The 27,204-nt window shown below is 53.7% G+C and overlaps 1 protein-coding gene across 2 annotated transcripts; it reads left to right on the top strand.

Moving 5' to 3' along the window:
* The first annotated feature begins 525 nt into the window (after positions 1-525).
* PDPN (podoplanin) lies at positions 526-24,464 on the top strand. 2 transcript variants are annotated; one of them, XM_016205665.2, is made up of 6 exons: positions 526-756; positions 17,140-17,249; positions 19,417-19,543; positions 22,348-22,374; positions 22,951-23,056; positions 24,108-24,464. In XM_016205665.2, the coding sequence occupies exons 1-6, from the start codon at positions 690-692 to the stop codon at positions 24,112-24,114; spliced, it is 444 nt and encodes a 147-aa protein (XP_016061151.2). In that variant the 5' UTR covers positions 526-689; the 3' UTR covers positions 24,115-24,464. The 2 variants fall into 2 exon arrangements, with proteins under 2 accessions (XP_016061151.2, XP_016061150.2); XM_016205664.2 differs by having other exon boundaries at positions 22,951-23,062.
* The last annotated feature ends 2,740 nt before the right edge of the window (positions 24,465-27,204 follow it).

Below are 27,204 nucleotides of genomic sequence, written 5' to 3'. Positions count from 1 at the left end.
CCTGGCCTGGACAAGGGTGTGATTTAGCAGCGCAAGCCGCCTCTGGCCCACCCAGAGGAGCACAGCCACTTTTTTTTTTTTTTTTTAAGCCATCCAATTCAATATTTACCAGAACAATCCCATGCTTGGTTCTAAAATTACTGGCCGCACAAGGAACCGTTTACTTCTGGTAAGGAGAGGAAAACCCAGGCTTGTGCCTTGCGCTTAAAAAACAGAATAAAGTAAAAATTTTTTAAAAAAATAAATTGCTTATTGCGTGCACCCCCTTTCCCTTCTATTGGGGAACGGGGTAAAAACCCGTTTCGCCAGGGCTGGGGCCCTTCCCTGTCCGGGCAAACCCCGCAGCTGCAGCCCTGTAACTTTAAACCTGGCCTGAGGTCATCGTTGGCGCGCTGGCCAAACAGAGCCGAGGGCGGTCCCAGTGAGCCCCGGCCGACCACCTTACGGGGCGCTCCCGCCCTCCCGGGCAGGGATAAATGCTGACTCCGCTCCCAAGTTCCCAGCTGCAAAGTTGGCTCCGCCACGCGGAGGACACTTGGGGACCCGTCCTGCGCTGGGACTTTGTCTTCCCGCGTCCCAGCCCCTGTTTTGCGCTCCGCCAGGCGAGGGCCCGTGGCTGCAGGGCTGCCGGATCTGCCCCCAGCGCGAAAAGCCAGCTGCTGGGCCCGAAGAGAACAGCCGCTGCGAGGATGTGGAAGGTGCCGCTGCTGCTGCTGGCGGTGGGCAGAGCTCTGCTCTGGGTCCCGGCCGAAGGAGGTAAGGCCGGGCGGGAGCGGCTCCCGGCAGCCGCTGGCGGGGCCCCGCGGGCCAGGGCGCGCCGGAGTGCCTGGGCCTGGTGTTTGCGGTGGCCCAGGACGGCAGAGGGGAGCGGGGAGCTGTGCGTGAGCGAGTCCGGAGGATCTCGGAGCCCGGGAGGCAGCGCTTAGCTGGTGCCGGGTCCCAAAGAAAGAGCTGGACCGGGTGCGAGGAGGAGCCCCCGAATCCACAGGCAGCAAGTGAGGAGTAGAGGGGGCCTCCCTCACAGTCAGCCCACCTCCTGTCATGCCCTGCGCGGCTCAACTCAGGAGAGATGGGGCGACGGTAACAGCCAGGAGCCCCCCGTTGCCAGGACTGGGCTGTGTGTTGGGCCCATGGATGGGGAGGGACATTCAGGGGTGCAGGGGTGGGGAGAGGGCTCCCCCGTGCAGCCGAGGTCTCCCTCTGGGAGCTGCCAGGTCCTAGACCCTGTGCGCCCTGCAGGTGGGACATGCTCCGGACCCCATCGTGGGGATGGGCTGGAAGACGCGCTGGGATCCTCTGTACCGAGGCTAGTGTGTGTGGGAAGGAGGGAGTGGGGGGCCCTGAGCGGCAGGAGGGAATGAAGGATGGCGGTGACCCTGAGGCTTAAGTTGGTTTGGGGACCCTGCGTTGAACTTGGCCAACAATGCCCACGATGACCTGGTTGTTGGTGACTCTCAGGCGTCAGATGCATTAGGTCGGAGGGCGGGCGCCGCCTGCCTGGTCGTCTGCGTCTCTCCCTTCCTTTCCCTCCTCTTGCTCGCAGATCTTCCTCGCACCCCTTGCCCCTGTCTGCCCAGTGGTGGCACCCCTTGCCCGAACATTTGTCGGTATATTTTTTCTTTTCTTGGGTTTTTATTATCTGTTTCCCCAAAAGGAATATAAGCTCCCAAGGACACAGCTCTGTCTTAGCCTTGATCCCCGGGGCCCAAACAATGTCCACCTCATAGTAGTTGCTCACCGAGTATTGGCAGAAGGAACTGTCATCTAACTAGTGATCTTTGGAGTTGGAGGTTGCTGAGCTGTGCCCTGAAAGGTAGACAGACGCTTACGTTTTCCAAACTGAGGATCCAGGTAATCCCAGTGCCAGAGGGATCCTTGGAGGGCCTCGCTTGAGGGAGGCGTGGACCTAACCTAGGCTTCTGCTAATTCCACACAAAGACAAAAATACCCAGCCCTGGGGAGATGATGCAGGGGGTGGTGCTCCGGGCACGGAGCTGTCTGCTTCGGCGAGACGGAGCAACTCTCGGCAGGCCCGTGGGCTATTCGTGGTGGCCCTATCTTTGGAACTTCTCCTTTCACTGCGTTAAACAGAACTCCGAATTTCAATGGCATTTCCTTTTTGGCGAGACAGTGTGCAGATGACACCATGTTGTGTTCACCGGGGCAAGGTGTGGGAGGTCCCCGAGGTGCCGCATCCCAGCCCTGCTCAGGAAAGCCCGCAGCTGGGCAGGCGACGGCCCCTGTTGGCTCCCAGGGACCGGTTAGCTGTAATTATCCCGCAGCCAGTTCGGAGTGTCAAAGGTACTCCTGACGGGTGGCGGGGAAACCTAGTCTGAAAAAAACAGCCATTGACTTGCTGAAGACAGGAGCCCCGGGCTGTGGGTGGGGGTGGCCGGGTGGATGCTGATTTGCAGGCCTGCCAGCCAGGAGCTGAGGCCCCGAGGGGATCTGTCTGCGGGTAATGAGGGAGGCGACTTGCATATGGATGAATAACTTCATTGAGCTGAGCTATTGTAGGCTCCTGTTGGGGGGCCGAGCTGGGGGTAATTATGGTGATGAATTTTATTACCCTTCTAGGATCCTGCTCCCTGCTGAGCCGGCCTCACGTAGGGTTATAATCCGGTTTGGTTTTATAATCGGGTCCCATGTGTTGTCTCTGTGGACATTAGAGGGTTCAGAGGAGCTCTGTTGTCCACACATCTGGCATTTTCCTCGTCAGCTCTCTGAAATTTCATCCAAAGCACGCATTTCAGGGCCTGTTAGCTGGATCTTTTACTTGTTGAGATTTTGCAGGCTGCCGCTTGCTACAAACTCATCTGCTTTTCCGGGACCAGTCCACCCAAGATTAATCATGCGGCAAACAAATTTCCTGTGATTTCCCCGAAATGTCTGCCAGTTTCGGAGGCCCTGAAATCTTCACGAGTTTTTGTAGCACTTAGGACATCCATCAGGCGTTTCGTAAAGGTCGGGTCCGTCCGTTGGAGCTTCGTGAGGGAGGCCTATCCATTCTACTTGGTGTGTGAGGCCCAAAACAGCACTGGATACAGAAAAGCAGAGTTTTAAAAAGTATTGGCCTGGCTGGTTTGGCTCAGTGGTTAGAGTGTTGGCCGGCAGACTGAAGGGTCCGGGGTTCGATTCCGGCCAGGGGCACGTGCCTTGGTGGCAGGCTCAGCCTCAGTCGGGGCATGTGCGGGGGGCAACCAATCGATGTCTCTCTCTCTCTCTTCCACTTTCTCTGAAAAAACAATAGAAAAATTATCCTGGGGTGAGAATTACAAAAAAAGGAAAGTATCCACCAGTGAGAAAGCTAAGGCAGGACCGGGCCACAGGGAGGCACCCTGGCTGAGCAGAGGTAAGCGGCCCCTTGTCTCTCTGTCTCTGGCCCCTGAAGCCAGTGGCTCATGAGTAACTCAGTACCAGGGAATGATACAGCCCGACCTCGGCGTCCCAGTGGATGGTCAAGTAGGGAGGACGCCACCTCTCCCCCACCTCCATCCCCCACCATGGTCTAGGAACTCCAGTTATCTCCTTTCGCAACTCCTTAAATTATATAGTATTATCTTCAGGATGTGCCAGAACTGGGGTTCAGAAGTGGGTTTAACTCCCAACCCCAAGCTCTTTCTGCTACATTACTTTGCCCTCCCCCCCCGAAGAATAGAACCCCACATACAAAAGCTCACCCCACTTTAAGTTCCTTAAACATGAAAACAAAAAATGTAAGAGGCATAAGTCCTTTGCACGGAACACTTACCGACTGTCCCAGTGCGTCACGATGGCACTCGGTGACCCACCCCCGTGGCAGCTCGGGCGCCCGGGATGCCCGGCGCGGGGCGGGCGCACACGCCGTGCCCGCCTAACCCCCCGCAGCGCGCGCCGAGCCGTGCTTCAGATTCCACCGGCTTATCCGAATATTTGTCATATTTCTGGCTCCTAAGAACAGGCGTGCCCGGTTAGAACTTGTGGAAATATTCCGGGGAAGGACGCCGAGGGAGAAGGCTCTAACAGTGAGCGCCACCCTTGTGACCCTCCCTTGAGGGTCTAAATGAGGGCCTGCCACCCTGCCACCTCTCAAGGCGGCGGCCAGTGAGAGCGTTTTTGTTGGACAAGAACCAGGTGATCGGGGGAAATGGGGACCGAGTGCACAGTTACTGGGATAAGTCTTAGGATTGCCGTGGGGGGAGCAGCTCCTTTTAAAAAAATTTATCTTTATTGTTGAAAGTATTACAGATAGATGCCCCCCCCGGACCCCCTCTCCCCCTCACTCTCACTCCCTCCGCGCCCCAGGCCTTCACCGCATCCAGGCATATGAGGTCTTGATCCTGCATTGAAATCCTTTCCCTACTGATTCCTGGAAACCTCGGGAAAGGCGAGTGATCAGGGATTTTATCCGAGGGCTTTGAGATGGAGCCGGGTTAGGGAACAACAGGAATCCCGCGCCAGGTTCACCCGAGGCGAGGCCGGACGCCGAGGTGGTTGCTCCCCTCCCCGGCCTCCCCCAGCACCCCCAGCCAGCCTGCACCCAGGGCGAGGGCGAGGGCGAGGGCGAGGGCGAGGGCGAGGGCGAGGGCGAGGGCGAGGGCGAGGGCGAGGGCGAGGGCGAGGGCGAGGGCGAGGGCGAGGGCGAGGGCGAGGGCGAGGGCGAGGGCGAGGGCGAGGGCGAGGGCGAGGGCGAGGGCGAGGGCGAGGGCGAGGGCGAGGGCGAGGGCGAGGGCGAGGGCGAGGGCGAGGGCGAGGGCGAGGGCGAGGGCGAGGGCGAGGGCGAGGGCGAGGGCGAGGGCGAGGGCGAGGGCGAGGGCGAGGGCGAGGGCGAGGGCGAGGGCGAGGGCGAGGGCGAGGGCGAGGGCGAGGGCGAGGGCGAGGGCGAGGGCGAGGGCGAGGGCGAGGGCGAGGGCGAGGGCGAGGGCGAGGGCGGGCCGGGGCAGGCGCTCCCTCCCGCTTCTGCACCGCGGGGGCGGGCGGACTCTCCTCTCCTTGCCAGTGCCCTGCCCAGGAGGAGCCGGGCGTGTGCTCTGAGGGCAGTCCCGCTGGAATCCAGCTGAGTCCAGAGGGAAACCTGCAGACCTGGCTGCCCGAGGACCTGCAAACCGAAACTGTTAGGGCAACACTAAATTTCATGCCCGGGAGGGAAAAAAACACACCCCTACAAATCGACCGAGAGGACCCCCACCTTTCCAGAGGAAGCTGGGCTCCTGACCCCTGTGCCGAGGGCCAGAGCGGCCAGCAGCAGAGAGAGGGAGTGTCCGTGGGCAGTAACTGTCACCGTGACTTTGATAGCATGCCGGGGAATGCCAGTTACGTAGAGAACAGTCGGGAAATGGGGCAGGGGGCGCACGCTAGAAAACACGTGATTGATGGGAACGGAGTGTTTCCTGCAATTCATCAAGGTGCCTCTATCTGGGAGGGGAGGACACCACTAATGTGAGCAGAGCTGCGACCCCATGAGCAGTATCCTGCCCAAAGGATCTGATGATGTTAAGCCTGCCTTGCCCAAGGAATTCATTTAACAAATATTTCTTGAGAAACCGCTCTGTGAGTCAGGCGAGGCAAACGTTGCACCTGCTTACGGCTGGTGGGCGAGATGGCACATCGGGTGGCCGTGGGGGCTCTGATCTCAGTGACGGCCGTCCTGCGATGAATCAGAGATGCCTGGTCACGCTAGATGCCTAGTCCCGGTCTGGAAACGATCCCACTCATCGGCCTCGCCCTTCTCCTGGGTCCCATATACACCAAATATGCCTCAGGCATTTCACTCTTGAGAAAGGCGTGCCTTGTATGAGGTGTTGGGTACCATTTCCTGTTCTGAATAAACGATGTGGCTTCCTGGTCTCTTGTGAGTTCAGGTGATATGAAATATTCTCGTCTGAGTGGGATCTCTCCTTAAAAAGATTAAATTTTTTTTAAGAGAAAATGTTTTTATTGATTTCAGAGAGAAGAAGGGAGAGGGGGAGAGAGAGAGAAACATCAATGGTGAGAGAGAATCATCGATGGGCTGCCTCTTGCAGGCCCCCTACTGGGGATCGAGCCCACAGCCCACATCCCACAACCCGGGCATGTGTCCCGACTGGGAATTGAACCGTGACCTCCTGCTTCATAGGTTGACTCTCAACCACTGGGCCACGCCAGCCCAGCAAGATTAACTTTCTGGATGATGGTGCTGATAGCAGTAACTCTGCAATAACGGGTAACATTTACTGAGCACTTAGCACGTGTCCAGCTCTTTCCATGCCTTGTTTCACTCAGTCTGCAGAAGGGACCCACAAGGAAGCAACTCTTTGTATTGTATAGACGAGTAAAGAGGCCAGAGAGCCAGCAAACGGCAGTGGCGAGGCTTAGATTTAGGCAGCCCGCCATCCAGAGCCCACCCCTCTACACATTGAGCACAATTGCCCGCTCGTTTGGGGGCCAAGCAGCCAAGGACACCCAGAAAAGCCGGCCAGCTGATTTCTTTAAGTACCTTGTAGAGCAGTAACCAAACTTGTTGTTAGATACATAATTCAGATGGAAGAACTGTGGCACTGAACTGAAGGACACGGTCCCGGCCCCCTTGAAGCATTTACAAAATACACATCAGTGAGAGTTTCTAGGGCTCGAGAGGAAGCGTGAAGCGGGGTCACAGCTCGCAAAGAGAGGCAAGCGGCTGTGTGTGTGACCCAGAGAACAGCACCCTGTATGCGTAAAGGGACGCACAGGAGAACAGCAGGTCCTGAGCAGCTCACACCACCATCACCTGCTGCCAGGAGTTTGGAGATGAGATTCCTGTGGCCGCCGGGGGCCAGAAATAAAGCCCTGTGGGGAAGATGGGACTTGATCTTGGCTGTGAAAGATGGTGAAGCTGGTTGGACAAGGTGTCAGGCAGGGAAGGGCAGTCGGGGGAAGAGAGACTGCACAGAAATGCCAACAACCTAGAGTTTCGTGGGAAGAGGTCTGGGCATCCAGGGCTGGGAAGGGCCGGGAAAGCCAGCTGGAGTCAGGGCGATTGGGTTGGGGAGTGGCAGGAAATTTGGGGGGAGGCTGAGTCCGCGTCAAGTGGGAGCAGCGGACCTTCTTCTGTAGGCCACAGGCACTGATAGAGTGGGACTGGGCGGGCGGAGGAAGGTCAGTGACGAGGGCACCATATGGGATTGAGTCTAGTTTACGGGACAAGTCAGGAGGTAAAGAGACTGAGTGTGGCTGGTGACACAGGAGTGATAGGATCAGATTTGGGGAACTCGGAGCCAGCAAGACTTGCAGCTCAGGATTTCCTGATTTTTTTTTTTAAATTATTCTTTCATTTCCTGATTTTTTTATTATTTACCTCTCACCGCATTCATCACTGTGATAAAAGTTTTTATTGCTGCGTAGTTCACATATCGTAAAGTTAACCCCTTTAAGTTGAACAGCGTAGTGGTTTTTAGTACATGAATATAGAGTCGGGCAACCATCACCAGTGTCAGTTTTAGAACATCACCTCCCGCCCCCAAACTCCTAAACCATTAGCAGCGGCCCCTATTTCTTCTCCCTGAACCCCTGGCAGCCACTAGTCTGCTTTCTGTCTCTATGGGTTTGCCTATTGTACGTATTTCACATAAATGCCGTCATATAATATGCGGCCTTTTGTGTCTGACTTCTTTCACTTAGCACGGTGCTTTCAAGGTTCACCCATGTTGTAGCATGTGTCATAATGTCATTCCTGTTTATGGCTGAATAATATTCCACGGAATGGATATACCACATTTTGTTTATCCGTTCACCAACTGATGGACATTTGGGTTGTCTCCAGTTTGGGGCTATTCTAAATCTGTATGAAGACTCGTGTACAAGTCTTTGTGTGGACGTATGTTTTCACTTCTCTCATGTACATACCTAGGAGTGGAATTGCTGGGTCATATGGCAATTCTGTCTTTCACTTTTTGAGGAACCGCCAGACTGTTTTCCAAAGTGGCTGCACCATTTTACATCCCCACCAAGAAGGGTTCCAATTTCTTTACATCTTGCCCACACTTGTTATTTTCTGTTTGTTTGTTTTTAATATTAGCCATCCTAATGGGTATGAATGAATTCTGATTGTAGTTTTGGTTTGCATTTCCCTGATGTCTAATGATGTTGAACATCTTTTCATGTGTTTATTGGTCATTTGTATATAATCTTTGGAGAAATGTCGATTCATATGCTTTTGTCTTTTTCAATTTGGGTTGTCTTCTTATTGTCGAATTCTTTGTATTTTCTAAAACCTAGACTCTAGGCCTTTATCAGACATATGAATTGCAAATATTCCTGCCATTCTGTGGGTTGTCTTTCAACCTCTTGATAGTGGCCACTGAAGCACAGATTTTTTAAAATTTTGATGAAGCCCAAGTTATGTATTTTTTTCTCCTTTGTTGCCCAGAGTGTTGGTGTCTTACCTAGGAAGCCATTTCCTAATCCAAGGCCACAAAGATTTACTCCTATGCTTTCTTCCAACTGTTGCATTGTTTTAGCTCCTGCATTTAAGCCACTGATTCACTTGGAGTTAACTTTTATAGACGGTATGAAGTACAGATCCAACTCCATTCTCTTGCATGTGGACATCCAGTTGTCCCAGAACAATCGGTTGAAACAATGATTCCCCACTGAATTATCTTGGCAACTTGGGCAAAATCAATGGCCCATCAATGTATGGGCCTATTTCCGGACTCTTCATTCCACTCCTTGATCTGCACATCTCTCCTTATGCCAGGACCAACCTGTCTTGATTACATAGCTTTGTAGTAAGTGTTGAAATCGAGATGTGTGAGTCCTACTCTGTTCTTTTTCAAGATTGCTTTGGCTTGTCCTTTCTCTGTGTTTTCCTCAATTATGTACATCTCTTGCCCCTTGGAGAGGCAAGGAAGACCCATGTCATCTTCAGCACTTGAAAGAACACATGGTTGGTATGTAGTAAACACTTGGCAGGAGGTAGGGGGAAAAAACTCAGCGGTTCAAGCCTTTGGGAGGGAATGACAAGACAGCAGGTGGTAGAACTCGGGTAGGAGGGAGGAGAGTTTAGGAACCAATTTGCTGAGGAGAAGCAGGAGTTTACACACTCTTGGTATAGACACAGGGAGCTTGAGGTGATAGTAAGACGTCCAGTCTGGTGGGTACCTGGGGGGAGATATTCAACTAAAATGACATTAGAAATAAGCACTGGAGACAAAGTTTGCTGTCCCCAATGCCCCATTCATCGGGACGGGGGGGGGGGGGGAGATGGCGGGGAGGGTCAGAGAGATCCCCTGGCTAAGAACGATTACTTTTTACAGACCCACCGCCGCACACTTCAAACTCTCACGCGGGGCTTAGGACGGGGGCCAAGGGGGCTCGCTGAGCGCAGCACATTCTGCACATTCCTGGGGGCCTGGTCCTCTCGGGCGCACAGCTGGGCAGTCTGCGAGCTGCGAGGGTGGACGGTGAGGTCAGGGCCGAACCGGCTTCTCCCTTCACTCTTGCAAAACCGGGGGCTGCTCAGCTGACCGTGACTCAGCCAGGGCTCAGCTTCCCAGCAGATGGCTCAGCTTCCCGAACAGTCCGCCGCCCGGAGAGGGAGCGACGCTGCGCCGGGCAGCGCTTCTAAGGCCGGCTGTAGTCACTTGGTTATCCAAGCACCAGGCGGTCCTTCCTCTGAGGTGGCCCTTTGTACAGGACCCGGCCCCGGCGAGGTCCAGCAAGGTTACCCCAGCGGTGTTGATTCCAGTCCACAGACTGTGAATTCATTTCCTCTCACTGAGAACATTCTGCTCTTGGTCAAGAGAGAAACCTCTCCCCAGGCTGAGTAATCTGGGCTGAGGTTACAACCAACAGCCTCCAGGTCTAACATCTGAGGAGTCTGAGCCCTCTTTGTGATCGCAGGTGAGTGGCTAGGTTGATTCGCCCCTGGGCACCCCCAAAAGTGTGACTATTTTGTGCATCCACCCATTCAGCCCTCAGAGACTCTGCCATTGGTCGGGCCCTAAACCCACAGCAGAAAGGAGCGCGGCCCGCAGGAAGCTTACAGACGCCAGTAGGGAGAAGACAGTGAGTGCCAGTGTTTTCAAGTCCTGGACTAGTTTAAATTTGTTTTTATTGATTTTTTTAGAGGAAGAGACAGGTAGAGAGAGAGAAACATCAACAAGAAACATCATCCACGAGCTGCCTCTTGCATGCTCTCTGCTGTGGATCGAGCCCGCAACCTGGGCCTGTGCCCTGACCGGGAATCGAACTGGTGACCTCTTGGTTCCTGGGTCGATGCTCGACCACTGAGCCACCCCCGCTGGGCAAGTCCTAGACTAGTGTCGAGGAGGTTACTTCCTCCCGGCCCCTTGCGAGGGCTCTAAAGGGAGAGGTGTTTTACCTGGGCCAGGTAGGAGAGTAGGAAGGGTTTGGATGGAGTTGAAAGATGAACCTGCAGGTGCCGTTGGCATCCAGAAGCCCACTTTCAGGGCAGCTCCAATTCCAGTCCAGGCCTTTCTATGTGGGATCGAGAGGAAGATGAGCAGAGGGGCCTGCAGAAAAGGGACCGATTCACGCGAGGGCTGTGCGGGGCAGTGGTTAGAGCAGGGTTTTGGAGCCTGACAGAGCCTGATGTCCAATCTCTGCATCGCCACTTGCTGGCCACGTGGGCAGTTCACCCCCAGCCTCGTCACACTCATCTTCAAAAGGGGAGGGTATTAGTTTGCGAGGCTCTTGTAGAGATGACGGGAGAGTGTTGGCCATTGTCGTATACATTCAATAGATAGTAGCCAATATGACGGATGATCATGGACCGTAATTGCAGAGGTTTGTGACGGGACACAGCAGGTCTCGGCTCCTTCTGCCCCATGGCAGGGGAGAGAGAGGGTGTGGTCGGCAGGCCTGGTGTTACGTCTCAGGGACTGAGTGCCCTGTTTCCTCCACTGCAGGTGACTCAGTATGGGTCCCTGCCATTGAAATAAAAAGTGAGTCCCCAGACACTGGTAGTCCCTCTCCTCTCTCTCTTTTTTTTTTTTTTGATATATCTTTATTGATTTCAGAGAGAGGGAGAGAGAGAGAAACATCAATGATGAGAGTCATTGACTGGCTGCCTCCTGCACGCCCCCGACTGGGGATGGAGCCCACAACCCGGGCATGTGCCCTGCCCCGGAATCGAACCTCGACCTCCTGGATCCTAGGTCAATGCTCAACCGCTGAGCCACCCCAGCTGGGCCCTCTCCTTTCTTTGTTGCCCATGTTCTGCTGCCTTCAACTTCGAGAGGTGACTCACGGGGCTTTCCCACCTAAGGCCCAAAGAAAATTGTCCCCTGGGTGCCTTAACCACCCCTCCCCGACGTCAGGTGATTCTTGCTGCTCAGATCTTAATGTGTAGCGTTTCTTCTGATGTCTCCAGAGGAACTGGGGACACTTGTCCGATCGCCTCAGCCTTGATGTGGGCTCTTGGATTTTACAGGAGAGACATGTCCCCGGTGCCACAGTCAGATGTCCCCGTTGGCCTTGGCCTGCAGGGGCTGACGGGACCTGACACTGTGAGTGGACAGACTGTCGATCATAAAAGATCAAACCTCAGAGTAGGCGAGCCTGTCCACCCTGCAGGAGGATTGCTCCGTTTCAGCCACGCTGTCTCCCTATCCGGGGAACTGTTAACAGCTCCCGGGTGGAGCACAGTGGTCAGGGGCAGGAATACTATCATACAAGGGTCATTGAAAAGAAACTTCCTTCCGGGCTGTAGGTGTAATCTTTCTGTCAGTTGCTCAGTAAACGTCTGGACATACATACCGAGGTGCCGGGCACTGGGAATAGGGGCAGTGTGGGCTTTAGGGGACCCTCTGCTGCCTGGAGGAAGATTGAGCGAGTGCCATTTCTGTGGCATACTGAGTGCCACAGACCTTGGAGCTGCCTAGATTTTTCCGTGGCCAAGCTTTTGATCCAGTAAACGGTCTACCAGGATCCACAGAGAGGCGGAGGGCAGAGGGGAAACCCACGGGCCTCACCAGTGACCATGTTGACCACAACCCAAGGCCTGCCAGGGGCTGAGGGTCCGGCACACAGCCCCTGGCCAGGGGGTGGCTTTCTCCCTTACAAAGGAAGGCGTCTGCAGGAGGTGAGATGCGCGGCCTGCGGGGCGCGTGGAGTAGCTGGAAAGATCCAGCGCTTTCTGCCCGTTTCACACCCCACTTCACAGTGACCAGCAGCTACACGGGACGTTGTGAACGGGGGGAGGGGAAGGGTTGTACAGAGATCTGAGTACCTCGTGATCGCAGTGGGTGGTCCTCGGGGGCCTGGAAAGCGTTGGGGGTTGGCATCTTTCTCTGGTTTGGGGTGTACTGATTTTCAGGCTTCTGAGCCCAGGATTGAAACATGATAAAGAAATAACACACTACAGCCTGATCTGGACAGAGGAAGAGAAGTGAGCATTTTTATTTTTGTTTTTCAAACAAATGTTTTGACACCCCTCCCCACCCCCACAAGCATTACTTCACCCCAAATGTAACTGGGAGAGGGATGGTAGAATTAAATATTTACTAATTCTCTTACGGGGGAAAACCAGAACTTCCTAGGATGTCGTAAGAAGAGAGAGAGAGAGATTCTGCTTCCTAGTGGCCATGAGTCAGCCAAGGCCCTGTAGTCAACATCTTCAAAAGCTTGTTTGTGTATCGAGACGCCGGAGCAGCTTCCAGATGCTGGGCACCAGCAGGCAACGTGAAAGTTGCCTTCATCCGTTGGCCAACACCACGGCTTTGCTTTGAAAACCCTGAGGGTCACTCGGCTTGCGGCTTCTTGATGTTTAAAACCAACTCTCCCACTTCAGGATATAGCCCTGACCCAGAGGCTCCAGAGCCGTCCCGTTGCAGGTCAGCAGGGAGGGGACAGCAGGCGGGGACGGAAATGGACGGGGCTTTGAGGCTGATAAAAAAGGGGGGTCCAGCAGAGGACTTGGCGTCGCGTGGGAACATCCCACCCCACTCAGTACATCCAGCGAGGCGTTGGTATCACCAGGGCTGTGACAGGTGGTAAACGAGTCCCCGGCTCTGAGACGTCGCGCCGATTTCTCATTGTTGGTGGGTAGTGACTTCAGACATGTCCCAGCCGTTCCCTGCCCGGTCCCTTACCTCCCTTTGCCACTGTCCTGGGGTGAACATCGCCCGCCCCTGCTTGGCTGTCTGATCCCAGCACACGACTGTTCACACAGCCCCCAGGGTGACCTCTTGGACTCAGGTTGTGACCCTGGTTCCCAATGAAATCAGATGGTTCCAAATGGAATCCGAGCCCTTCCCTGCAGGGTCCCCCGGGACTGGCCCTCTTCCTCCCGCGGTCTTACCTCTCACTGTCCAGCCACACTGGCCACCCCGTTTCTCCAGGCGCGGAGCCCCGAGCCCATCCTGGGCTTCAGGGTTAGTGGGCACTTGCCCTTCACCTGCCTGCAGCTTGCTCGCCCGTTAAAGAGATACTTACGAAGCGCCTACTACGCGCCAGGTATTTTAGGCAAGGGGGGCATTGAGAGAAAACGGTGTATGTTCTCGTGGGACAGCAATGAGTAAATACATACATGGCTTGGTGGGAGGCAAGTACTCTGGCCTGTGGGCGTGGGGGAGGGTACTGGTTGCACTGGGGTGGGGGGAGCCCTTTGAGCAGAGATCTGAAGGGGGTGCAGGAGCACTGTTTTGAGATTTTCCTGGCTTGCTTGCTTGTTATGAGCCCCGCACCCCACCCCAACAGCACCCAGATTTACAAAGAGTGGAGACCCCACCTTGTCCACTCCTTTCTCTCTGTTTTGGGACACCCTATATAATCTTAAGGTCATAAGCAAATCTACAAAACTGAAAAAGATGATGAATACTGTAAGGGAAAAATGGTTACAAAAGGAGAATGGCTGAACGAATGCGAGGCAGGGCCTCACAGCGCTGAGCCTCTCTTGTTGGGCCGAACCTTCAGCTGGGAAAGACCCCAGCGCCCTTCTGTCTCTCGCCCCCTCCCTGGGCCCCGTTTTATTCTAGCGACGTCTTTTGGCCCCGAGGAGGGGCAGGGCGCTGATGGCGAGGGAGCTCGGATGGAGGGGTCTGTTCCGGAAAGGATCCGCAGGAGGGAGGGGGGGCACCGTGCAGGCCTCAGGCCGTCGGAGCCGGTCCTTGTGCTGAGCGGTTCTCCCAGGACTGTTTGGAAGCAGCGGGGAAAAGAGGACCCCACTGAAACAGCAGCCTTTGGGGGAAATCAAATTATATTCCCATTTTGCATCATACTTGAAAATAAGCACAAGGCAAATAGAAATAGTAAGTGTAAGAACAAAGCCTTAAGGGAAATATAGGTGAATATTTATAAGGCAGGGTTGGTAACTGGGACATCAGAGGGACAACACAAGCTTAATAAATCTGATGAGCGACAAAGCTCACCGGCGACGAAAGAGAGATGCCGATGCCAATTAGTGAAATGTTTGCAGCATTTATTCCAAAGAATAGAGTGTCCCCCAAAAACGTATACACATTTTAAAAGCCGATAGCTCAATTTTGAAAATGAAATGTATTTTAATTAATAATTATAATTATTCGAAGTGTGTGTATATATTTTTGGGACACCCTATATATTCTTAAGGTCATAAAAAAATCTACAAAACTGAAAAAGATGATGAATACTGGAAGGGAAAAATGGTTCCAAAAGGAGACGTTCCCGATGGCCCACAAACATGAAATAACCCACCACTACTAGTCAGAGAAACAGAAGTAAAACGAAAAATTGAAAACACTAGATTTTTATCAAGCGTCTGGACTATCACATACAGTGACAGTAACAGCGCGATTTCACGTCGCATTTAAATTCTGAGATATTTTTAAAGAACCGCCACCCCCTACATGTATGAAACATTAGGGGTCAGTGCCAGGATCAGATGACTCACCAGGAGCACGTCCGTGCCCGTCACATCTGTTTCGCTGTTATTTGTTCCGGAGCGCAGGAACCTGAAGGTGAAATGGGCTCACCCACCGGGTCGCCTCGCAGGCAGCGTCAGCGCCGGCCTAGCTTTGGGGGGACAGCGCCCGGACGTGGAAACTTCACTGGTCCTGAGCCACAGCCGGGTGGGGCCGGGCGGGACAGGAAAACACGTGAGCAGCGTGCTTGTCGTCTGCGCACACGTGTCCCCGGGAGAGAAGCGTCGCAGGGCCGCGGCCTCGGCGCGCGGTTTGAGTTTCACCGGGCGAGGGACAGGGCGGCAAATGCCTTCTGGGGACCGGACGGCAAATGCTGGCTGGAAACTCGGCAGCGGGGCGGGGGCCTCCTCGCCCTGGAAAGCCGTCAGCCGGCATCAGGAGCGAGACAACTGAGGGTCTCTTGTTAAATTTACATCAGCTTTCCCAGGGAGCCCAGAGAAAGCCAGGACAAAGGACCTGCATCTTAATCGTGGGTGTCCTTCATAAAACACCCTTTGTCTCCTCCGAGCGGTTTTAGAGCCCGGCCCTGGGGCCCAGCGGAGAAAGGAACCAGAAGGAACTTGGATCTTTGCGCTTTCAATGAACTGGACTTTCTATGAAAGAGCTCAGGCCAACTTCATTCGGTGCTTGATTTTATTTTTTTTTTATAGCCAGGGTAGTTTGTTTTTGTTTTTTAAAGTTAGAGAATGGCCCTTAGGAAGTGATTTTGCTGAAACCCCGGCATGTGGCCGTGACCTCCTGGTTCATGGGTCAATGCTCAACCGCTGAGCCGCACCATCTGGGCTGGGTTTTTTTTTGTTTGTTTTTAAATAAGGACTACTTGCCAGGCGAAGGGATATTTCCCCTTGGGCTCGATAAATATATTCAACACTTGTCTTCACCGCAGGCCTAAATCCTTGTGGGAGCCAATCACTCCTCCCACCCCCACCCCAGCAAATGGCTCAGGGGAGATGGACCATCTGCATGCACTGAGGTTCTCAGTTATTGCTCACTGGTGACAGCCTCTTGCCACCGCGGTGAAAAATAAATGCGTATACTTAGGAGGTTCATCCAAAGAGACGCCCCGGCAGCACTGGGGCAGGGCTCCAGGGGCAAGGAGAACAGACGGATCTACTCTAGAGGCCCTGCCCGTCTACGCTGTGATCAAATATTGATTAGCGGTGCCTTTGGCTGGGCCGGCCAGGCGTCGGGAGGAACACGGCTCCGTGAGGCAAGGATGGGCTGCTCGCCGCCCGGGCACGAACATCTGCTCTTTGCTTACACACTCGAAGCCGTCCCCAGGCTCCCCCCTCGCTCCTGGGATGCGTGCGCTCCCTTATTTTGCAACTGGACTTAAGTCATGGAATTTCCAGGGCCCCTCTGAGTCTGGGGACGGAGCCAATGAGTCAGGCTTTGAACTCGCAAAAAGGGTTATTGGGTGAATGGAGACGGTGCCGTGGCCTGGTGGTGATTAGTTCAGATCGTTGCGACACAGGCTGAAAGAGAGGCCAGTGTCGCCATCTGTTCCCTGCCCGACTGTGGAACTCAACGCGCTATCCCCAGCCCACCTATCCCCTGCTCCTCCAGAGACCCTTCCCCTTGGCACCACAGGGTGGGCCACCCGGTGCTAATGCAGAAGAGCCAGGGCCAGGGGCAGTGAGGATCTGTGGTGAGCTCTGGATCCTTCCCCTGCAGACATTAGCCTCACTGTAAAATAAGAGGTTGACTATGTCATCTCCGAGGTCGGGGGTCACACCAGTCATTCGGGGAGGTGGCAGTGTCCACGTTAAATGGAGAGCAAGCCCGGCACTGGGAAGATGGGGACCCTGCGTATGGACATTCGGACGCCGTAGGTCGGAGAGAGAGCCTGCGCAGTGGTTTTAGAGCTTTCCTGAGGTGACCCTGTTTAGAATACGAGGTGACCCTGTTTAGAATATTTCCAAGTCTGCCTACTATTCTGGTTACCTGAATATGTTAATTCATCATATGAAAGAGCACCAGAAAAAATCCGGTTCATTACTGAGAAGGACGGGTGCATCGCCCTGTTCAGCCTGCGTCGGGGGGACCCCGGGGAGGGCTGGCGGCTTCACCGTTGCTATTTCCATATCTCTTTCTCCGGCCATGGGGACAACCCAGCTGCCGTGTGTGCCAGGGGCGTGGCCAGGAGAATGGTTGGTTGGTAAGCGGGAAACCCAGCGACAACAAAAATCCCCCAAAGAAATGGGAAAAAATAATCTCACTGTAGCCAGCCCATGAGGTCTGCCCACTGGTCAGCCCTGACTCAGTCTTTCTTTTTCAGTCGTCACAGTCCCGCCAGAAGATGACGTCACGACCCCAAGTGTGGAAGATGGCATGGTGACGCCAGGTGCCAGTGAAGAGCCCTATGGCTCTGCTGGCTTGACAGCCCAGGTGAGTGTCCCAGGAAGAGAGGACTGTGGCTTGTAGGCATCGGATCACATGCAAGGATATAGGCAGGTAGGTAGGTAGATGCAAGATGATGATAGATAGATAGATAGATAGATAGATAGATAGATAGATAGATAGATGATAGATAGATAGATAGATAGATAGATAGATAGATAGATAGATAGATAGATAGATGATAGATAGATGATAGATAGATAGATAGATAATCAGTAGAGACACCATACAAAGGCATTGTCACATGGTTTGCAACAAAAGCGACCTCCCAGTCCCATCCAGCTAGCAGGTCGCTGGTGTGCTGGTCATAGGTGATTCGAGCGTCTACACAGGGCTCGCAAACCGGCGAGAACGTAGGTTTATGGATGCCCAGGCTGGCACAGCCCACTGTCCAGCGCAAGACGAGTCTTGGGTCCTGCAGCACTGGCACTGCTGCATGTCTCCGGACCTGCATTCACAGGTTCTTGTCCTGCCGGGACCGGTAATGAACAGGCTGGAAGCCGTCCCCAGGCCTCACTGCTGCAGACTACGCGGAGCCCCAGCCGACCTTGCGTTCAGTTCTTTTGGGTGTATACTCGGGAGTGGGATCGTTGGATCATATGATGGTTCTTTTTTATTGATTTCAGAGAGAGAAAGGGAGAGGGAGAGAGAGAGAGAGAGAAACGTCATTGATGAGAGAGAGTCATGGATCGGCTGCCTCCTGCACGCCCCCGGCTCGGATCGAGCCCGAAACCCAGGCATGTGCCCCGACCAGGAATCAAACCCCGAGCTCCTGGATCCGAGGTCGATGCTCAGCCGCTGAGCCACGCCGGCCAGGCCGGCAGTTCTGTTCCTAATTTCTCTGAGGCACCTCTATCCTGTTTTCCACAGTAGATGCACCACTTCCAGTTACACCAACGGTGCCCAATGGTTCCGATTCCTCCGCGACCTCGCCAGCGCGTCACTTTCTGTTCTTTTGAAGCAGCCATGCTGACAGGCGTGAGGTGACAGTCCCGCTGAGGCGCTGGTTTGGGCTACTCTAATGATGAGCGGTGCTGAGAGTATTGTCCTACGCTTGTTGGCTGTTGTGTATTATCTTCGGATAAGTGTCTGTTTAGACCCTCTGCTGTTTTTTAACCAGGTTATCCGGTCTTCTGTTGTTGAGGCGCAGGAGTCCTTCAGGCCCTTCCCAGGGCCAGGATTGCAAAGACTTCCTCTCATTTTCGCTTTGCCGATTGTGTTCTTTCATGCACAGACTTTTTAAGTTTGCTGTGGTCCCATTTACGTGTTTTTGCTTCAGTTGCCTGCGGTCGTGAGCATAGCTGTTGACTGTGACATTGGCATAAACTTTGGAGTCCACAGAGCCATTCCCAAGTCTCAGATGCATAAGTGGAATCTTTCTCATTAATTCCACTTCCAAGTAATTTAATGAACCCATTTTGCCAGTAAATAGCTTATGTAAGTCAGAAACTATAACAAGTAAAACGTTCTCTGTTTTTAATCTAATTAAACATTTCTATATTCATCTTTGGGAATTCTCGAATACTACTATGAAAATGTAAATATAGTAGGTCTTTTAAATTTGAAAAACACATAATACCTAGTAATTATATTCAATAGACTCACGGCTTTAATAAATACATGTAATAAATACATGTTGGCTACGTGGGCTTGGGTGGATTTTTGAATCTCTCTAAACCTTGTTCGTGCCATAGGACTAATCCTAGGATCGACTGCACAGGGCTTTTTCTGTGGAGTAAGTGAGGTATTTAAAGGGGCCGGCGCATAGTAAGTTCTCAATAAAGGCTAGCGATTGGGAGAGGGGGGGCATTGAAGGATGCTACACCATAATACGTGCCCCCAAAATGTTGCAGGGAGGAGTGCCGCTCAAATTCAAGGGAGAGAAAGCTTAGCGATCGGGTATTCTGTGAAGAATTAAGACCCCAGGAGGTCAGCAAGAATTAAGGCCCATGGAAGTAAACACCAGGCGCTCGCTTCTGGCGTCGACTAGGTCTTGTCCCCGTTTCTACTCTTCAATTTGTTTCCACTTGAAATTCACGTCGTCATATATTTTATGCATTGAGGCCACCTTGGCTCCTTTCCTGGGATAAGGCAGAGGACGTATGTTGAACCGTGATGTGATGTTCCCGTCTTGCCTCGCTTACATTTCCAACAGGCGCCCACGAGTGCGAAGGGCACCGGCGTTCATCTGGAAGACCTGCCGACTTCGGAAAGCACGGCGCACGCCCAGGGAGCGGGAGGGAGCACCACGACCTTGCGGGCGGCCACCGGTCACCCCGTGGGTAAGACAACGGGTCCACCCGATCGGGATGGATCTTGTTTCGCGCGATCGGCACATTCCCCAAACCGTGAGCAACTGCAATAATCAATAGGGCCCATATGGGAGCGCAAGAGTGAATTCCAAAGCACGCTTTTCGCGGTAGTTTCAGAATTCGGCGAACTAGGTTGGAAGTCAAACTCGACTTACTAGGTTGCCGCACACAGCTCTCCGCCTTGAGTGACAGCTGGTGACAGTGGCCCCAGCAAGGGCACGTTGAGGGGCTACTGGTGTCATGTGGCCGACCCTAAACGGGTAGAGCGAGCGCTGAGCTAAGAACTGTGGGTTTTCACCCAAGAGCATAAAACTCAGCCAGCCCGTATACGCCTTAGGAGGCTCTATAGTACCGTGTACCCCCTTATATCGAGTTCATGCCCGCGCCCTTGGAGCGAGGGGCTTTTCAGTGCAGTCTCGCCAGGGCTTGGCGTTGTCCTTGTGACCCCGTTGGCGCCCGCAGCAGCGTGAATGGAACATCGGAGAGAAGCTGCGCAAGAGGACGGGGGCCTCTGCCTTTATTATGGGGTTCAGACCGTCACTGATACGAATGAAGAGAGACCGTCGCCATTGCAACACAGCGACGGAAAGAGGCAGCTTCCTCCTTCTAGAGATTTCTTAAAAGAAATTAAGTCTTTTTTCTTTTTTTTAAAATATGCCCTAATTTTGTAGTAGGTAGGGGTGTGAGAGGAAATGAGCCAACCCTTCAGTCACTGCAGTGAGTAGCTTGCTAACTCGAGATATTTGGTATAAATCGTTTTACCTGGATGGGTGTTTCCATCTCCAAGTGAAAGTAAACGCAGAGACGTCACCCAGAGCGGTGGTTCCTCAAAGCAGACGCACCCCCGGACACCCAGAGAGTCGCTCTTCATTGTCGATATACATTCCCCGGCCCCAAGCCAATCTGGTTTTACAAAATCTAGAGTATTTCTGAGGATTTAAAAAAATGCCTCAGGCCTGGCGGGCGCGGCTCGGTTGGTCGCAGGGCTTCTCCCGCACACCGGAGGGCGGCGGCCGCCTTCCTGGGCCGGGTGCGTGCGGGGGGGGGGGGGGGGGGGGAGCGCTGCTGCGTCTCTCTCCCCCTTCCCCTCTCTATAAAAATCAATGCAAACGTGGCCTCAGGAGAGAATTAAAAAAAAAAAAAAGCTTTATATCTGTAGAGCCACGTTCACAGCAACATTATCTACCGTAGCTAAACGTGGACTTCATCGGCGGGTGAAGGGATAAACAAAATGCGGTGAATTCCCACAACGGGAGTAAACCTTAGTGGGTTTATGCAGCGGGCAGCTATCTCATGGCACAGCGGGGGCAACCTGGAGCTGTTATGCTAAATGGATCAGCCGGGCACCGGAAGGCAGATGCCGCTTGATCCCTCTGGGGTGAGGTGCACGGAGCGGACAAGCTATAGAGACAGAAGGTGGACGGCGGGGGCCCGGGTGCGGAGTTTCCGCCGAATGAGTGTACACGTCAGGGCTGTGACATGGAAAGGGCTCTGGGGATGGATGGTGGCGATGGTGCCCCGAGAGTACGGACGTACTTTCTACCATTGAATTGTGCACAGAAATCACGAAGATAGCGAGTTGCGGGCTGTTAGGAATATTTTACCACCGTAAGACAAAAAACTTCCTAAATGCTTTGAAAATAAAGCCTGGAGGCGTGGTTCGCTTCTCTCGATTGTATCGTTAAGCCGAGGCACCCCGACTCTTCTCCTTCTGCAAACTCGATGAACAGACACCCCCCAGAGGAGGTAAGGACTCTGTATATAAAGAGTTCGATGGGAGGAACAAAACAAAACACCTTTATTTTTTTTTTATATATCTTTATTGATTTCAGAGAGAGGAAAGGAGAGGGAGAGAGAGATAGAAACACCAATGATGAGAGAGTCATTGGGGATCGAGCCCGCAACCCGGGCCTGTGCCCTGACCGGGAATCGAACCCTGATCGCCTGGATCCTAGGTCGACGCTCAACCGCTGAGCCACGCCCGGCCGGGCCAAAACACCTTTATTTTTAAATAGGAATCATGTAAATTTATCTGAAAGAAACCCACAATTTTGTTATTGACTTACGGGAAGATATTTTTAAGTAAATAATGGATGCCCGTGGGATAGGAAAATACTCGCGCCGTCACTGTTGAACTAGGTCTGGCTGCAGAGAGAAGTCCCGAAGTCACGGTGGCGTAAACTCAAGGGGCGTATCTCTCGTTAACCTGGGCCCGGCACCTTGCTGCTGCGGCCCCGCAAGACCTGAGTTTCGCTATTAAAGAAAAAGCAGGGATTCACATCCAGAAGGCGAATCGCTGTCTTGGCCACGTCTTCCAAAACTAGAGCACGTTGCTCTCGGAATGAAAATTCTTCAAAACGGACCTCCTCACGGGGGGTGAGCTTTCCGCGCTCTTGACATTGGACCAAGAATCGGCGGCCTTGGGTCCTTCTGTTACCCTAAGCTCTGAAACTTTTTTTGGATCATTTATCTAAGACCTCTGTGGGTCGGCTGCCTTGACTCCGCTCCCTAAAGTCAACAGGAGAAAAGTAATGTCAACAGAAGTACTTTGGACCCCCAGGCATGAAGAGGCGTTCCTCAATTCAGTAATCATAGCTCTGAAGACGGGATCCTGTCAAGGCTTGCTGAAAAATCCCCAATTTATTTAAGAAATGATCTTCTTTGCTTTGTGTTTTGCTATGTTCCACTAGGGCAAATTCATCTCTTGCCAGTTGTTAAATTGCAGTTACTAAATCCTAATAATTCTATGTCATTACCTCTCTTTCTATTTACAGAAGGCACACAGACCACAGTGGAGAAAGGTAAGCTAGATTTCAGTATCAAAATATTCTTTGGGGATTTTTTTTTATTTTTTATTTTTTAAAAAGGTCTCTTTGAACCTTATCTTCATGATGAATTACACTCTTGCCTGGATTGGAGTCAACAAGGGCAGAATAGGGCACCTTCCGAGAACAGGTTTCAAACTTTTTTTAAGAGAGAAAAGGGAATTGCCTGTATTTGAAAGTAATCAAACCACGGGTAGGTCTATTCACGTAATGACAGCCATGGAGAATGGTGTCGTATCATAATTTATTGTTACTCGGTGGAAACGGGCTAATTTCACAGCCGTACACAAACGCTATCCGATAATCAGCTGTGAATCCACCCCGTAGGAATGGTATACTTCATCCGCCCTGAGACCCAGACGCCTTTCCATTTGTAAGATGGGATTAAAATAGCCCAGAGTGTCTCCTGTTCTAAAACAGCTCCCTCTGGGTCCCGGGAAACAACACAGAACTTTCTACAGCGGGGCAGCCGCCCTGCGTGTAAACGACAGGCTGTGTCTATGGCAGGTGTGCTGTGTACCTGGGGCTCATGGCATTTTCCCTCTCACTCAGGTGGCTTCGGGACAGGGACCCTGATCGTAATCATAGTTGTGGTCTTACTAGCCATTGTATTCATTGGTGGGATCATCACTGTGGTCGTGCGGAAAATGTCCGGAAGGTACTTGTAAGTAAATAACTTACACCCGTGTGATAGGGCATCCGGGACGGTCACTTCTAGAGCCCTGACCTTTGGGCTAATGGAAACCTGTAAATGAGGGTCATGGTCAAAACCCCCTCCCTCCCTCCCTCCTAAGGACTACATCTGAAGTTTTCCCAGAAAGACAAGTGTGTGTACTTGGGCCTGAGAAGTTTCCAAGAAAAGAGAGTCAGAGCGAGAGATGACTCTTTGGTGGCCTTTCATGGAACTCTGGCCAAACTTGACTTCTTGCCTTGATTTTCCAACCAACTGAACTTGAGAGAAAACCCAAACCAAGTGTGAACTAGATACCCCGTCACCCTGCTCCCTGTCATCAGAGGCGGGAGGTTTCCACAAGACCGTCTGGGACGGGGCCGGGGTCCCTTCGGATGAGGAATTCTGCTGGGATGGGGTCCCTCCCTGCACCCTGCCCTGGTATCACCCAAGTTGAGAGTTTCCTACTTGGTCATTCACACCAGGAATCTAGAAATATTTACACCAGCGGAGTCCTTGGGTCTGGGGCTCTGTCAGTAAATGGCATCAGCGTTTTGCAATTTCTGACCTGCTGAAATGTATGCATTCCGGTCCTGTTTGGCCAATTTTTAAATGACCAAGTAGGAAACTCTCAACTTGGTAGCGTAGTCCTGGGTTGGCTATTGATGGGGGGGGGGGGGGGAGTCTTTCTCTTTATTAAAATTCCCTAAGAATTCAGAACATTCCAGTTCATAGCCAGAGGAAACCTTTGGACTTCTGTTGGGGGGGGGTATAATATATGACTGGGGTGTCGGGGGACAGGGAGAGGGTCGATCTGGGGGGCCGAGAGACTCGATTCACAGATTTATGTGGTCGGAGACGCCTGGGAATCTGCCCCTGGCTGTGTGGGGACCAGGCACGGAGGGGGAATGATAGCAAAAGAACATCGGGCTCCAGAACTGAAAGGCTCAGACGAAAGGACAGCAGGAGCGTGACGCACGGGATGCTTAGTCCCAGTGCCAGCAAAGGGAGTGACGGTCGCCTTCCTTTGTTTTCACAGGCCCTAAAGAGCTAGAGCGTCGTGCCCTTCTGCCAACATATTTAAAAAAGAGTTCCCGACCTCCCCTGTCCCTGAGCACTGGGAGAAGATGACCCATGGAAATGCCTGGCCGCCCCACTCAGAATCCATGGCGATCCCTCCGCCTGCCCGAAGCCACCGGAGGAGCTTCCACGTGCGAGACTCGCTCCTCTAGGCGTTTTTTGTCTTTTGAGAAACTTTTTTAAAAAATAAAAGTTTTGGAGAAGATGATTTAAAACACAAAAATGCGTAGGCCACGGAGCAGAGCTGTGTAAATTGATTTTGTAACTAAGATAGGCAGTGTGGTCCCGGCGACGTTAGGAACCGTAATCATGTTTTTGTTCTGACCGTCCTCTGTTATGGTTAAATGCAAAGGAATCTGGAAATATTTATGCCCGCGGAGTCCTTGGGTCTGGGGCGCTGTCAGTAAAGGGCCTCCGCGTTTTGCAATTTCTGACCTGCTGAAACGTACGCATTCCGGCCCCGTTTGGCCAGTTTTTAAAGCCCGGCCTGGTGGGAATGACCAAGTAGGAAACTCAACTTGGGTGATGTCGTGACTCTCACAGCGAGGCCGTGGAGCGCACAGCCGCCAGGCTTGTTTCACGGTCGTGACTGGATGACTAAGGTTGGCTCCTGCGTGACCCTCCGCTTCCCTCTGACGCTGGGGAGCCCGAGCTCGGGGGTGGCCTTGGCTCATCCTCATGACGCGGGTCCTTCGGGTGGGCTGCTCTGTGGTAGAGTATGGAGACCTCGGCCCTGATGACGGCCGGGGGCGGCCGGGGGCGGCCGGAGGCCCTGCGGGCTCCAGACACCAAGCGCCCCACTGGTCCCCAAGCAGGAAGAAGCCCTCCGTGTCCCTCTGGCCCGGGAGCCACAACCCACCCGCCGGCTTTCTAACGTTCCCCGTCCGCCTCAGAGGAAAGACACGGGAAAGCAAAAATAATCTCGGGCAAGATCAATGGTTAGAGAGCGGTTTGATTTAAAAACAGAAGATGCTGCCGGTCTTCATGAGATCCCACATCTTTCTGTGGGGTTGTCATTGGAAAGATCCAAATGAAGGCGCCCGGGCTGCCAGTCCGCGTTGGCACCGCCCGGCTCCGTCCGTGTTGGCACCGCCCGGCTCAGTCCGTTTCTCCCCAGACGTCAGCTGAACGCATTTTCCTAAACAAATGGCCTTCACCCATTTGACTGGTCCTGCGGGTCTGAGACCCTGTAAACCTGCACGAGCTCGTCAAACGGAGAGACGGGAGCGATCGGAAAGCACAGCCGCTCCTCCCTTTGTTTTGCAGCGACATGTGGACATCGTTTTAAACAGTGCGCCCTGCTGCTGCCGCAGGGCCGCTGCCCCGCCAGCCCGGTTCCCACGTGGGCATCGCCTGCCGGCGGGGGCAGCAGAGCCCTGAGCTCCGTGCCCTGGGGGGGGGGGGGTCGCCGGGTCCCGACGGGAGCTGGGCATCCTGCTCATCCCAGCCCCTCTGCCGCCTCCTCCCCCTGCGGGAGTCACGGTGCACCCGGCCGCGCCCTGGACCCCCCGCCTGCTGGGCCCGGGCTGTGGGTTCCTCAGTCGCATCCGTGTTGATGCTCGATGCAGTGTGGACGTGTCTGAAAATAAAACAGATGATTGCGCATAACCTTGGAGTCGGAGCCTTGATTGGAAATCTCGATCAAGCCGGGGTCACGCTCGAGAGCGTCTCCAGATAAGCGTCTGAGTTAGGCCAACATCTGCCTCTTGACTCGCCCGGGGGCGGGTTATATGGGCACAGGAACTACAGCCCAGGGGAAGAAACCTAACTACAGCTTTCACCTAGGGCTCTGCCCACGTAGAGAGCTTAAGGGCCAGTAGACAAGTGGGATGGGAAGACAAGGGGCACCTGGGACTTTGGCCCCCCCCCCCCGATCCTAACGGGTTAACAAGGTGTAGCCGGGCTCCTGATTTCTCTGCGATGGAGAGAGGAGCCGGGCGAGGGGGCAGCTACGCCTTCCCCGAGGGTCCTGCCTGGAAACCTGCCCCCAGGTGTGCTGGGCATGGCCACCCAGAAACGGGCGGTAACAACCCTGGTTGAGGGCGTTCCAGCTGCCTGTGGGTCTGGGGGCGCCTTCCAGAATTCCTGATCCTGGGACAGCCCACAGCTCCTTGGCCCTCACTGCAAACCCCCACCTCACAGCTCCAGGGGAGCCCCAGCGCCACGCCCTGGGCCGCCTCCCTGCCCATCCCAGCCCCACTCCTAAAGGCGGGATGCTAGGACCAGGAGAGCTGGGAGGAGGGCGCCTTCCTCCTAACAAAACCTCAAGTATGTTAAAGCCAGGCTGTCGAATTTGCCAGATATCAGGGCTCCCGGGGGCCCGGTTGGTTCATAAGTGGTAACCTTTTGGGGCCACAGTTTTCTTCCTAAGAACTTGCAGGCGCTGGTTCGGCGGAAAGCACACCTGTCCCAGCAGAAGGCTCACGGCATCCACCTGGCCCCGCAGGCGGAAAGGGACCCGACCTTGGGCCTCGGCTACGGCAGGTGCAGCAAACGCAGTGCCCTTGCACACGCCCCGCAGCTCGGGACAGGCCGGAAACTGTCGGAGCTGCCACGGGGGCTGGGAGTCCAGGAAACAGCAGGCCTGGGGTTAACTGCTGTGTCCTAGCAAAGCCTGGTTTTAACCCCAGGTGTTTCGTTTTTTGTTTTTTTCTTTAAACCTGGGAGAAGCCATCAAACACCAGGACTTAGTTCTGCTTCAGGAGCCACTTTGAACAATCGGAGGGAAAGGGAAAGTAACCGAATTCCTCCCTCTCGCTCTATCTTTACTTTAATTCATATTTATTTCGTGCTCAGGGCTTGGGGCTGCTTGGGGCCAGCGCTTGGATGGGGGAGATCACATATGCTGACATCAAAACTTTTGTTTCTCTGATGACAAGTCCCTGAAGCGCAGCCGGATACTCGCACCTGCCCCGGGACTCGGCCTTCCCGGGGAGACCGCGTTTCCCTTCGCTCTTCCCGAAGCTTACCATCGGGTTAGAACGCACCATAGATCCTAGGTTTTCAATCCAGTAAATAGAAAGTTTTTATAACCACGGTTAAGGGGCAATACTGCA

This window comes from Miniopterus natalensis, chromosome 9 (assembly GCF_054644295.1).
Source record: "Miniopterus natalensis isolate mMinNat1 chromosome 9, mMinNat1.hap1, whole genome shotgun sequence".
NCBI lineage: Eukaryota > Metazoa > Chordata > Mammalia > Chiroptera > Miniopteridae > Miniopterus > Miniopterus natalensis.
The sequence above is the reverse complement of the archived record's forward strand: the minus strand, read 5'-3'. Positions and strand labels throughout refer to the sequence as shown.